This window comes from Haliotis cracherodii, unplaced genomic scaffold (assembly GCF_022045235.1).
Source record: "Haliotis cracherodii isolate W230 unplaced genomic scaffold, xgHalCrac1.p SCAF_9, whole genome shotgun sequence".
Lineage (NCBI taxonomy): Eukaryota > Metazoa > Mollusca > Gastropoda > Lepetellida > Haliotidae > Haliotis > Haliotis cracherodii.
In genome coordinates, this window is record NW_027266343.1 from 50,200,642 (window position 1) to 50,215,660 (window position 15,019).

A 15,019-nucleotide genomic window follows, 5' to 3' on the forward strand; every position below is an offset into this window, starting at 1 on the left:
GAAAACAAATATTAAAAGTCTCAAGAAATCATTGCCTTTCTGTTATGTTTTGAAGTGATGGTTAGTGAGGAGTGCTTCCTGCTGCATGTGGCAGGCTAATATAGACAGCACACGCGCACACACGCACGCACGCACGGAGGCACAGATTGAATGAGGCGACACAACTTGCTCCTGATGATTTTTACCCCTTTTTACCACAAGTATGGTGTTGATAAACCCACAATCACAGGATTATTGAAGCCCAAGGGAAGTCAACTATAGCACCTGAGATGTCTGGGTCACCCATACCCTGGAGATCATGTAGAGTCCACCATTGGACTCAAGTGTGACCATGGCAATTCAATATTTTGAAATAGCTGTCTTCCCATGGTCTGCCTTCACTTGACAGAAAAGCTTTGGGGCTTATCATGCTTATGTTACAAATATCTGGAAACATTGATTACTGTGAATGTCATGTATAATATATTATAATGTCACAATGAAGACCTGAAGTTTCCGGAAGACCATGTAAAAACTTCACATATACTTAAAAGAACATCCTATCTTTTCACTTAACTAGTTAAACTGTCATGGCGTTGTATGAGTATTGCTACACAGCCTTCCAAAAAACTTGTATGGAGTAGAATATTTTGCTACTGTATTTGGTACATATTAAAACACATCTGTGACATCATTCTATTGTTTGAACGCTCCATTATTTTTCAGGAATGGAGAGTTGCTTGTCAACCGTACATTATCTTGAAGCAGCATTTGAATTTTTCAAATATTTTCAACTACAGAATATTTTGTCAAAGTGTAAAAGTAGGGATGAGTTTTATGTAGGGGAATATCCGCGTAACTCTCCATTACTTAAAAATAATGGGCCTCAGCTCCATTATTTTTAAGGAATGGAGAGTTACTCGGACATTCCCCTCTATGTAATGTACATTTCCAACAGTAATCTTCTGGATTTCTTTCCAAAATATACTACCAACAAAAGAAGGTAACTGATAAAATGTCAGTGAGCGTGTAGTGATGACCAATGTGTGCAAAATTAATTTTGGGTGTGTCCACGATGGCATACTGTTGATTAACTTGCGTATGCTTGTCTTTGGTATTGGCAGGTTTGGGGTCTCTGGCGTACACTCTGCAAAGAACATCCCTCAGATGCTCAATTGGGGACATGTCTGGGGACTTGTCATACGGACAGTTGACTGGCCCACTTTTTCGTCAAGAGATAATCGGTGACGAACTGGGCACAATGGGGTCTGGCATTGTCAGAATTTCTGCCAATACTTTTAGCAAATGGAACGACAGGACACAAAATGTCATCAACATATCACTGGTCAGTTCATTCACAAGAACCAAATCAGTTCGCATGGCACTGCCACCCCGATACTGATCCTAGTCAAGACTTGTTGCACTGGCATACCTCTCGTTGCTACATCGCCAACATTTTCTGCTATTTGTGAATCGGAGGCCAAACCTTGATTTATCTGCATACGTAATGTCATTGGTGACCACCCCAATCTTTGCCACCTTTGGTGAACTGGCAGGCTGCAGAGACGTTTTTTTAACGGTAGATGTTGAAATTCTCCTATTTATTATTGTACAGAATTCTCTATTGCTGACAGGAGCAGGTTAGAAGGGCTTGAACAAGCCACTCGTCCACTCGTCCACTCGTATTGACGAGTGGCAGCATGTGCAGGACGAGAAAGTAGTGAAGATACATTCAGTTTATTTTGAACATAAAATAGTTTTCATTTCTCATACGTTCGTAGTAATAATTACAAAATACATGTCGCTTATATCATAAATAGACGGCATACATGGCAACGGCCTGTTGAAGAAATAAACAAAAAAGTGCATCTGGTCTAAAAACTATTTTTTTAAAGGAAGGCAATTATATGCATTATTTTTGTTGTAAGTGACTCATTACTAATTCTCAAATGTCAAAGCGAAAGAAGGATTTTGTGAGGGTAATGGCTGATTTTAATTGTTAATGGTGGGGTGACGAGAAAAGCATGATTTGATTAACAAACAGGCCAAAAAATGTATTAATAAAAGTATGACTTTATAAAACCGAAAACAAAATGTTCACTGTTGAGTAACTTTGAAATGGCAGAGATGAATGTAGATGGAAGTGACTGAATTATTTGTACTGTGAGTGAGTGAGTATGGTTTTATGCCGCATTTAGCAATATTCCAGCAATATCACGGCGGGGGACACCAGAAATGGGCTTCACACATTGTACCCATGTCGGGAATCGAACCCGGGTCTTCGGCGTGACGAGCGAATGCTTAAACCACCAGGCTACCCGACCGCCCTATTTGTACTGTGTCATAAAGAAAGAAATAAATATAACTGTGTGCAGGCACATCACATGTTGTTCATGCCTGATGTGAAATTTCGTTGTGATTTGATGTTGCGCTCAAAATGCAATGCCACTGTTTTGTATGTACACCTCATAGCTACATTCAAAACGTAAGTTCCCTTATTTACTTTCGGTAGTACAAGTTTTGTATGGTATGTTTTCCTGTACATACCCTGCACAGACGTCTACTACAACCATACCCTAGGTGGCAACTCATGCCAAGAAAAGGCAGGATTTGATGAGTACAGTTTGTGATATGGAACTTCAATTATTCACATTCTGTGATTATGTGAATTAAAAAATGTTGCTGAGTCATGCTGACTAGCAGAAAACCACAATCACATTTGGGAACTCCTTAAGTTATTTTAATTGCTTCAAAACAACAAAGAAGTAGTATTTTTGTAAGTTTTTATTGGGAAAAAGAACTTGTATAATTACTGATTCAAAATATCAGTATTTGATCTTATTTACCATAAAGAAAACAACAATTATGCCCTTAAATGGAAAATAATGATTACAAAACATTCATGGCATTTTTGTGTGAATAAATACATGAACATAAAGTGTTCCAACAAAAAAGATGTAACATTCATAGTGACAACATAAAATAAAATAAAGTATTGCACAAAATTGACAATATAATGTTGATAGTGATACATTTTTCAGTGAACATCTTCTTGGACTGATCATGTAAAAGCCCCTTTAAAATACAAGTCAAATCATCACAACAATCTCTAATGATTAGTATGTACAAAAAATATCCATTAAAAGTTCTTTGATAATGAAAACTGAAAGAGGAATCATCAATTGTATCCAGAACAGTATGGACTCTTGTCTCAAGGCACAGACATTCTTAACATTTCCCTTGACCTAAATTTGATAACTCGGCAAAGACAATAAAACACCAACATATCTGCCCCAGGAATGAAATTGTTACAATATTGATAATTAAACCAAAATCTGTTGCAGTTATCATACATTGACAGAAACAGTGAAACGCTTAATTTACACATAAATAAAAAGAAAATAAACATGTCCACTGACCAGTCCAGTTCCTGAACAATTCGCAGCTTACTTGGTCACAGAGAGAAAATACATTCCGATCAAAACCTTGAAAACTTGAGAATTAATTAGACTAAATATTCTTGGAAACTTAAAATAACCTTTCAGAGATGTAAATATTTTCCCCTCGATGACTTGTAACACTGCATGAATCTCCTTATCAACATTTACACAAACCAATCTTATAACACATGAATAACAGGACTATTTGAAACTTCAGTATTATGCTAATGGAGAGTCTTATCTGTGAGATATACTGTTATCTCCCTTGATGTGAACACAGCAGTTATCTCCCCTTACTACTGCCATACTGGTTATCAGATATTTTATATAGCACTATAGATAATCAAAATATTAGTTGCAATCAATGGCTATTGACAGTGAATGGGACAGTGAGATTCATCACAAATATTATGCACCATACTTTCACTTAGTGAAGTAGAAGAGAAATGATTTTGAGGAGTACACCTTGCAGATACATTGCTTGACACGTGACTAGATGCGGGGGGATTCCTGACAGTCATACTGTAGAAGCCTTGTCTACTTCCATATGGCTACAAAGTTGTCTGATCACGGCCATATCTAACATGAAAAGCAATACTATCAGCTCAATTTGAGAAATGTTACGTTCATAATAAAACTATAAATACAAAAGAAAACAGTCATACATATAAATAAATATGCACATACATATATACACAATATGTATCTATATAAATGAATAGTTTGAAATAAATAGTCTTAAATAATATAAAATTGATCCCCTATATTTTCCTTCGTATCACTGAAAGTTTTTCAGTTCTGGAATGAAGTATTTCTTATAGGGTGTCATAATATTGACCTCATACAAATACCCTTGCAGTAATTTAATCTAAAATGATACTGTGAACTCTGGTGACCTTTTAACCCTAAAGCCAGTTCTACATTGGAGAATACTTGATACGAGGAGGTAAAAAGTTAGATAAATTGGTCACTGGAATCAAAACTTAACTAGACTTAGTGTAGCTCTGGAATAACATAAATGTATTCATAAATTACATCAATTAGTACAGATTTCCGTTTCAGTATCAAAGCATGAGAGACGATTTCTTCATGGACAGCAAGGATGAGATGCATTGGTACTGTGAGGCCTCATGACACCCTTTAAGGACAGGTATGACTCGCTTCACGTTTGACATATTCGACACCTGGCCCTGTTCCACAAGGCGATCATAGCTACGACTATCAAACTTGTATTCTTCAAAATAGAAGCGTAGCTACAATTGCACTGAGAAGGCACCTGTTCCTGTTATAACCCCTGCAATTTTTTCAGAATTGATAAAATAATCCTAAACAGCAATCTCTGCAACAAGCACAGATACAGCATTTTGGAAAAGAAGGGTGGGGAGTACAGACTTTTTGAAAAAATAATAATTATATGTTCCGAAATTAGGTGCACTTGAAACAAAAACAATGCTAGATCAATGCAAATAACAATTTGTCAACCAAACAAGGAAACTAATAGTTATTTTTGTGAAGAAACATTTCACCAAATGATTCCATTTTTGAAAACATAACATGATCAGTATGCTTCTAAAGTGTACGACACCACACCTCTGGATCTGTGTACAGCTGATATTGACAATTTTGAATTTATATTAACTTAAATCAACTTTCCAAGAGAGCAGGTATTTCAATATGTCAAACAAGAAAAAATATTCTTACCTGATCAACAAAAACTGTTCAAATATTTTTTGTTAAATAAACTGATGGTGACAACCCTACACAGCGGAGGTCGACACAACACTGCGTCAAGTGACACTGCAGTAGTATACTGGGCCTCTTGGTAACCACTTGGAATGTAGGGGTGAAACGACATATCAGTGCATCGTGAGTTTTCATCTGACGATACGATACGAGATATGATATGTTGTTTTTGTATCGATACAAGACGATACACTTGCTGATATAAATTACTTACAACTTGTTTAATGACCCCTGGTGTTTTCGTCAGTCAGATATCACGAAATGTTTTGTAATTGGCGTTCACTACTAAAAATAGCTGCTACGAACATGTGTCTTCAGATAGTTTTTCCTTTTGAACCTGCCCTGAAATATTTATTGTCAAGAAGTTTCCATGCAATTTGACGTACATATGCCTATCGCATTATGTATCATATCGCATCGTGACCTAAATATCGTATCGTGCCTTGCTGTATCGTTTCACCCCTATTGGAATGCTTCATAAACATCTGTATTGTTACTGCTAGTTCTGTTAATATCAAGTGTCACATGACATATCTTCATAGAAGAAATAAATAAATATATAATGACTGGTGTGGACAACTAAATGTCCACGTGCAGAGCGAGTACAGAATCTGGATCGCAGTACAACAACGAAGATTGAGTGAGCACCAACAAGTCCACACAACTGGCTGACATGGCCACCATTCCAAGGTTCAACACTGACAGTCGGACAACTATCTACATTTCAGAATAAAAAAGTACATAATTTAATTATATTATTTAATTTAATTCCATATTATATAAAGATTTAGAAGATTTAGGCCAAACATTTTACTTGAAGTACTTATTAGATTTTGAAGATTAAGTCCGATTTAATCTTTTGTACTTTTCCCCTCAAAAGAAATAAAAAAAAATAAAAAATTCTGTGCACCCCAAAAATACCTACAAGCAGTGGCCAGATCTGTGCGTGTTCCTGAGAATGCTGTATGTTGCCAGTGCTTGGATACACAAGATACGTAGCAGCATGTAGTTCTACCATCCTACTCTACTCTAGTCTACGACCGCAGTTAAAGGTACACACACTCCAAGGCACTTTCTAGAGAAATGTATGGCACCCTTGACCCCTATCCATCTACACAACACTAGATGCTCCTCCAGCCAGGCTCTGTGGCTAGCCACAACAATGACTCAGCTGACATCGATGAATCAGGACAACTCTACTTTCTTTCATTCATATTCTGACCCCGGCCCCATTCTGCAAAGCAATCCTATCGCTAAAGTGATTGTAACTCCCATGCCTTAACATTGGCTTACGATGGTCACAGCGCTAAAACTGATTTGTTGAACAGGGCCCTGGCCTCCATTTTGTTTAATCAAATGATACTTTTAAAAAATAGAAATTCTTAAAGAATATTAAATATTCAAATAAGCATATTGTATAAGAACACATTCTGTAACCCTAACACAATCACCTCCTAACAGAGCACGTTTTGGTTCAACCTATGAGAGCTTGTGTTACAAACTGCTGTATGATTCAACCAATATAAAACAATGAAAGCGCAATATGTTTGATGAAGCCTGGCTGGGGGAATCACCAATTGGAACAGTCTGGAAATGCATGAGCTGCTCTGAGAGCCAATCAAATCATCTCATGAATTGAGCATATTAGATATAATGTGATAACAACATGCACCAGTGTGTAATAATGCACAATATAACATAGCTTCCACTCTATATAGAACTGTAGGTATATAAACATCTGAAAAAATAGGACAATCTCTTTCCACTTACATCTGCTTCAGAGGCCAACCTGTACTGGTGCATGCTGGGACGGTCTGCCTCTGAAGCAGACGGACACACGTCACGCTACATTCTGCTCCTACAAGGACATCACCAACATACAACTACAAGAAAAATAATTCTCAGGACCTTTCTCATTCAAATGTCAAATTCTGTTTAAAAAGCAATAAATTTTTTTTTTTAAAAACCAACATGTACAGTAGTAGATAAATCATTAACTCAGAAGCAGTGTCAGAAGTTAGTGGTGAAATGGAGCAAGAAATATTTTCTTAGTAAAACGTACCATTGAGCCCAGGTTGTGGAGGATGTCTTGTGGGAGCAAAGTGCAGCACCGATATAAACACGAAGCATAACATACACAAGGCAGTGAGGACAACGCAATACCACTTCCCAGAAAACAGAAGTAACTTGCAACCAACAAGATTATGCTGACAGTATGTACAAACAGTAGGACGGTTCAGACACTGCTCAAGTTGAACGTTACATTTGCAGAAGATAGACAGTGATGTTTCTAGTGGACAGAAAGACGGTAGATGACACGATCTAGTCTACGTAAACATCTATATTAGTATCTGGTTACTGTGAGAATCGGGGAGCTAGGACAACACTTTCCAATGTGCCACGGCTCCCAGAGCTAATAGACAGTACTGTTAGTAAAGTGTGAGATGAGTATGTCCTGAGCAGGCCAGGGTTGGATCACGTGTACAGATTTACCTGCCTTGCTCTTCATAGAAAAAGGCAGGAAATTGTGAAGATGAATATTATGTGTCAGATACATGCAGAATCCCGCCACCACCATTGTTACAGAGTTGACAGCGCCCCCTGCTGGTCACTAATGATGCAGATCTCCCAACACACTAATTCCTAGCCTCTTATCATAAAAGTAGGCACCAAGCCTTGCATTGTCCCTGCATCGAATCAAGTCACCAGGAAGAAGTGATGTCAATTCTGACGCAAGGGGGCTGTTGTTTCGAGGAAATCCAACATAAAATATTTCACCCCTTTAATTAATTTAATTCTCCCAAACAAAATAATAATATATATTTTTTATATAAAGCATTTTTTATAACATTTATGACTTGCATATGATCTAAACAGTGTCCACTAATCATTATTGGTTCAAAATGGTTGAAATAATGACTTCTTTGCGCCAGATAATAATTTCAAGCTCTGTTGAGCTACTATTTCAGAATGGGCTCATGCTTAGTCAGCTGTGTGGAATGTCCTCAGATGTACTAAGACACTGGTAGCCACCTAGAAAATTCTTTTCCCACATTTTAACCAGTATCCCTCCAGACAACAGCCCCTCATACGGATTCTGACAAGTTTGTCACATTATATCTTCAATCAACAATCAATGTACAAATAAATTATACGAATCTGAAAAAACTTCCATATAAAATGATTCAAATCACACATACAAACTTGAGGTAAAGAATTCCACTGTCATGAAAGTTGAGGACAAACCGATCTGAATAATACATCTGTGTAAACTCCCTTTTGAAAAGAAAACAAATTTACATCCAAGCTATTCCCATAAATGGGCGTGGGAAGGATGAGAACCAAGGCATATATTGTAAGCGTATGAGAGGAGTGTGACAGTGGGAGGGTGAAGTGAGTACCTGATGGCCGCCCTACCGCCGTGCGACATCACCTACCCGTGGGATCCTTCTTCCAGGTCGACAAATGAAGGCATCAGACTAAAAATACAAGGCCAAAGGTCAGAGGATGGGTCAGTGAATGAAAACAAAACTTAAAATGTTGACAAAAGAAAGAGTTTGGGAACAATGGCCAACAAAAATTGACAACTTTCACAAAACTTTACCATGAAGAGTTAAACGGATGCAAGGCAGCGGTGAATCTGTCGCAAGTTTTCTAGTATTTCCAGTATTGTGGTACTTGATCTAGCAAATGATGCATTGTTATTAATGAGAGAAATGAAGTAGTTCTGGCATAGTTTATAATTAACAGTGGGACTTATTCCACAGATTGTGGTTAGTAAACCAAAGACAGCTGTGAGGTAGAGGCTAAGTGCTGAGTCAGTGTTATAACACAGACAGCCTTCGAAATTGACACTAGTCCGAGAGACAACTCAATGCAATGATAGTAGGCTAGTAGGCTAGTAGCATTTGAGGGCTGTAATTTTGAACCAACTCTCAATGCCTCATTTTTTGGCTACAATTTGCTTGGCTAAAACTGATTTCTGGGTTTTGTTTAAGCAGGACTAGCTAAATACTCTGCTTACTAGTGTAATATGGTTTACTTTAGTCCTTTGGACTAGTCCAGAAAAAACAAAAAATTTCTAAGGCTGGACTGATACCTGGTGAGCTAGCTCAAATTGCACAACCCTTTCCTACAAAAATACTTAAGTCATCACATAATTAGCTGACTAGACTTGAACATGAGACAGATTGCACACATCAGGCAAACGTAAGGAGAAATGTTCGCTGAATAACTTAATCATCCTTGGAATTAGGATAAATACACGTGGTAAAACTGCTATCCACTCTGCGATATCTCAGGAGTCAAAAACAACATAGCACAACCGCACTTGAGGTTTCCGTACAATAAAACTGCCGCATATGCAACGTCTTCAAGTGCAACAAACTACACAGCTCTGCCACACTTCACGTTTTTATACAATAAACGGTTTGATATGCTCTAAGTTTTTGTTGATACTAATCAGAAACATGGCTATCTACTATGAAGCTGATAGACACAGTACATGGAGCCATAGCGCTACTACATGATAGGAGCCTATGGGCATTGTATACAGAGTCTACAAAAGCTACAACATACTTGTGCCAGCAAGAGTTGATACATGGAGCCTCATGGATGTATTACATGGAACCAGTGCTGACGGAGCCTAATGGATGTACTACATGGAACCAGCGCTGACAGCGCCTGATGGATGTACTACATGGAACCAGCGCTAACGGAGCCTGATGGATGTACTACATGGAACCAGCACTAACGGAGCCTAATGGATGTACTACGTGGAGCCAAAGCACAAACGAGCCTAATGGATGTACTACATGGAACCAGCGCTGACGGAGCCTAATGGATGTACTACATGGAGCCAAAGCACTGATGGAGCCTTATGGATGTACTACATGGAGCCAAAGTGCAAACGGAGCCTAATGGATGTACTACATGGAACCAAAGCTCTGATGGAGCCTAATGGATGTACATGGAACAAGCTCTGACAGAGCCTAATGGATGTACTACATGGAACCAAAGTTCTGATGGAGCCTAATGGATGTACATGGAACAAGCTCTGACAGAGCCTAATGGATGTACTACATGGAGCCAAAGTTATGATGGAGCCTAATGGATGCACTAAAAGAGGGAGCCAAATGGATGCACTAAAAGAGGGAGCCACAGCTCTGATGGAGCCTAATGGATGTACTACATGGAACCAAAGTGCTACAAGGTGGATCTATAACTCTATTAGAACATGATTCATGACATCTCTGGGACTCCACAGGGCAGCATCTTTCTGTATCATATCGTGTCTAAAATATACACTGATATACACATACGTCAGTATCACCATGAAACTCTACTGTAGGCTACAAACTTATAAGCTAAACCCGTTGAAAATATAAAGGATATATGACTTCATAATCAAAACAGCAAAATAAAATTTGATAGTTTTCTTGTCCAAGTCCACTGTTGTACAGTCTGTCAATATCACTAAGACAATGTCATACTTAACTTGAACACCAACAAGTCTAACAATTATAGGACCATGTACAGAAATAGTTGCACAGTACATCACATCAATTGAACAAGAGGAACCGCTCATGGAGTGTTCCAACACCGTTAGGTCGAGGCAAATCAAATGTGTTGTCTTGCGGGAAGGTCCCTGACTTACTCTGCACCTTGTGTTGCAGCTTTCGCAGAAGCTCAGAGGCTGGGGTGTTGAGGGCAAAACCAGAGTGGAAAAAGCCCATGGCGGGGTCGAAGTGGGGGCTGCCGTTTAGGTAGGGCTGGAACCAAGGCAATCCGCTGCTACTCTGCTTAGGGGCTCCCAGCCCTAAGGCACTGAGTGGGGCACTCTCCGATTTGGCTGCTGCTGCTGCTGTTGTTGTTGATGTAGAGGCAGATGTGATGCTGCTGTTTGAAGAATTACTGTCAGAGGCTGTGCTAACTACGGCTGTTGCTGTGGATGATGTAGCTGTTGAGGATGATGTGGAGGTGACAGCTGCTGTTTGCTTTTGGCTCGAAGTTGTTTCCCGTGGCTTCTTCTGACGAAGGAGGTGTCTCTCCTTGACTTTGTACTCAAGCGTGGAGTGAGGCACCCCGAAGTAGCTGCCAGCTCGATGGACGCTCATCTCCCCTCGCTGCACCGCACGCACAGCCTCCATTAACAACTGACTGTTGTACTTGCGATACTGACCTCGCTTTGGCCTCGTCTTCTTGAGAGTCGAGGATGACAAGAAGCTTTTGTCCTTGTCCGAGTCCTTCTTGTGTCGTTTCGGTGGCGATGGAGATGAGTGTGATGTGGTGTAAGCGTGAGGCGGGGCCAGCGTGATGGGGGTGCTGGCATGAGAGCTCATATCATCTGGGCTCACCTTGTAGAGGTCCTCCGGAGTTGCAGTCCCAGAACTATCTTCACGTGTTTCACGAAAACGGATTTTCTCATTGATAGATCTAACAATGATATTCTTGAGTGTTTCGCCTATCGTGCTGCTTTCGTATACCTTGGCCATGGGTTTGTCTGGCAAGGTGTGGTTGTCCTTGGTGCCATTAACCGGCTTGTAGGACGGAATGCGGATGTCAGCCAGACTTGCAGCTGTCATGCCGAGGCACGTGGCGGTCGAGGGGAGGGAGGATGGCAGAAATGGGTTCTTCATGGTTAATCCATCAATTAGAGAATTTTCTACACAAACATCAGGCTCTGCTTTAATGGTGACTGAGGCACTTTGGCGCTCCATAGCTAGTCGTTGTTCTACCATTCTACGAATCAAGTCCACCAAAAGAGGCATTTTCAGTTCGTTGGCATGTGCAGGAGTTCGTAAGTTATCATGAGATCCATCAAGATTATGTTTACGACGGAGTAATTCAACCCTTCTTACGAATTCTTCTTCTTGTTCCTCAAGGTCGAAGTCTTTCCTGAAGGGTAGTGCGAATGGGAGAGGGGGCAGCGTGTAGGTGAAAGCGCTGGCCTGCATGAGATCAGCCAGCTTCATGCTGTGTCCCTCCAGGCTCAGGAGATCCTCTGCAGAACTCGAATCTTCCTGCTCCATGTCAGGCTGAAGGGCATCCTCACTCTCCAGTTTGAAGATCTTGTTCCTCAATGTGGACCGTGGGATTCCATACAACATGGCCGCTCTCCTTGTACCAAGCTTCCCGCTGCGGATGTCGTGAACAGCTGCTGTCAATTCGTCATCTGTGTACGACTTCTTGCCGTTCACAGTGCAGTCCTTTTTGTGTTTACTGAAATATACCAAAATTTGGTTATTTTGTGCACAGAAATTAAAGTCCACATCAAAATCTTGAAATAAAAATATCTATCTTCAAACCATTAAAAGAAATGTATTTACAAAACCTCATCAACAAGCCTAACTTCTTCACAGCATTGATAAACGAGAAACATGTTTGCATAACAAGCACAAATAGAAGCAGCCCCAAAACTTTCACATCAGAACATGTACCATTATCTATCATCACCTGACCATGTCTACCGGATCAGGTGACCCTTGACCTTACACAAGCCCAATGCAGTATGACTTAAAGAGAAAAGCCTATGCATCTAGCTGCCTTAAAAACATAGTTAGGAGTACTTCATGTTTATAACATTACTGCTGGTTTGGGAAGAACACATGGACAATGCAATAGAACTTTCAAACAGAAAGTCCCATACCTCTAGCTAGCCAGATTCAATAAGATGCTTAGATTTCTGATGGATTAATCTACAATTTGTCAGACCTCCAGATAACTTTTTGAGCAATTGAGTTTTTACTCGAAGGTTTCTATTTTATTTGGGTAATTACATTTTTCATTGGGTAACCAATATTTTTTTCACTGATCTATTCATCACTCGATTGGGTTTTTCCCAAAATGAGTAAGCATACTGAGATTTAAAAAGAATAATGAAATTATGTTTTCGATGTAATATAACGGTTCTAAATACAGGCTTGACTCGGAAAGTAAATAAGCTTGTAATTGTGTTTCGGATATAAGCTCACTGAAAAAGCTTCACTGGGTATTTACGTGTGTTGTTTTGAAACAATTGAGTTTTTCATTGAATGCGTTTCTGTTCGCAAGTTAATTGAAAGTAATTGGGTTTTGAATGGTTTTGGGAGGTATTTTATGCAAATACGCAGCTTATCTGTAGCTCTGAATTTGTGATATTTGACCTTGACCTTACACAAAGTTCACCCAAAAACTTGATACAATTAAGACCCAGCCTCAGAAATTACCAAGGTTCACACAAGCCTTTTGATGCTTAGTTCATACAGAGTGACCCTGACCTTCAAGGTCATCCAATCATATGTCAGAATAATTTCCAAAGGGGGGGATATAGGAGACATATCAGGTCTGCAGTCTCTAACATCTGTCATAAGCACATGGTTGTGAAAATCGATTGATCAAATTCGAGCACACACAACAAGCACAACTAAAAAATCCATCAGAGGTTGACGTGACCAACCTGGCTTGTAGTGGTATGTGTGGTATCTTAAGCTCTACATGAGGCTTAGCAGACGGCACTGAAACCTCACTGTCCTCTCCTGCCGTTGGCGTCTGCTTACTCCCCACAGAAGAGTCAAGGCGATCTCTGCCTAGTCCGTGTGTGTAGAACTGAGGGCAGTAGGGCAGGAGCTCTTGTAGTAGTCGAACACCTGACACAGATAGATAAGTTAGAGGGGCTATGATGGGGCAGTCAAACACCGGACACAGATAGAGAAGTTAGACGGGCTGTGATGGAGCAGTCAAACACTTGACATATAGCAGCATCTCAGTGAAAGTTAACATATAAGACATTTGGAAACTAAAAGTCACATGGAAACTTTTGTTCATTTTACCTTGTACATGAACTTGGCAGACAGAAGTCTTTTATTGTTTGTTTGTTTGTTGTTTAACACCGCACTCAGCAATATTCCAGGTATATGACGGCCGTCTGTAAATAATCGAGTCTGGACCTGACAATCCAGTGATTGACATCATAAACATCGATCCACACAATTTGGATACGATGACATGCATCAACCAAGTCAGCGAGCCTGACCACCGGATCCCATTAGTCGCCTTTTACAACAAGCATAGTCGCCAGAGGTTTTTTAAAGAATCACAATGTAAAAGATTCAAAAGGTTCACCAGTCTACTCACTGGGATTGTCCTGTTCCGACCGTCCATTCTTGACATCTTCTGCCAACCGACTGACAACATCCTGCAACAAACATAGGACAAGTCTAACATGCAGAGCCCACATGGTGAGGCAGACTAAGTAGTACTCAATACATAAGGGTGCATAAATATAAAACAACAATGCCAGACAATAATCAGTCGTCATTATCTGCCGAAATATAAAACAATGCCAGACAATAATCAGTCATCATTATCTGCCGAAACAGATTCCATTTGGTGCAAACAGAAGTGAAATTTCTATGAACAGATGAGAATCAGTGATGATACAAGGTGACAAGGGTTAGCATGCCCTGCCCTGGTGTGTAAAATATGTCCTTTTGTGAGTGAGTGAGTGAGTGAGTGAGTGAGTGAGTGAGTGAGTGAGAGTGAGTGAGTGAGCGAGTGTGAGTGTGTGTGCATATAATTATTGCTTTCCAATGTATTTGGTCTGTCATATTCATCACTAGAGCAAAAAGGTTCGTCCACTTACATCTATCAAGGGCAGCTTGCCCTCACAGTAAAAACATTCTTCTTCCGGAACCCAGTCAGAGATCTCTTCTGGCTCAAGACCTGTAGAAGACATGTCAAAGGTCATCTCAAGACTACATTCATGCTTAACAGAGCAGTGATGATAGTTGTCCTTCATGGGATGTGACTATAGGGGAAATATACACCTGGGTGTTTCTATCTAGTGAGTATATATGGAGGAAATATACACCTGGGTG

At 39.8% G+C, this 15,019-nt stretch overlaps 1 protein-coding gene across 3 annotated transcripts in view; it reads right to left on the bottom strand.

The window, feature by feature from the left end:
* Positions 1 to 2,810: 2,810 nt before the first annotated feature.
* Positions 2,811 to 15,019, bottom strand: part of LOC139452063 (mushroom body large-type Kenyon cell-specific protein 1-like) — a 31,361-nt gene continuing 19,152 nt past the window's right edge. The window contains exons 3-7 of one of the 3 annotated variants that reach the window (XR_011652351.1): positions 14,785 to 14,864; positions 14,277 to 14,337; positions 13,600 to 13,789; positions 6,933 to 12,383; positions 2,811 to 3,998 (exon numbers count right to left, since the gene is read on the bottom strand). Coding sequence is in view for 2 of the 3 variants with exons in the window: in XM_071233365.1 (XP_071089466.1) it covers positions 10,724 to 12,383; positions 13,600 to 13,789; positions 14,277 to 14,337; positions 14,785 to 14,864 (1,991 nt within the window). In the remaining variant the exon portion in view is untranslated. Of the gene's footprint in view, positions 12,384 to 13,599; positions 13,790 to 14,276; positions 14,338 to 14,784; positions 14,865 to 15,019 lie in introns of all 3 variants that reach the window. The other 2 variants (XM_071233366.1, XM_071233365.1) reach the window with 2 other exon arrangements.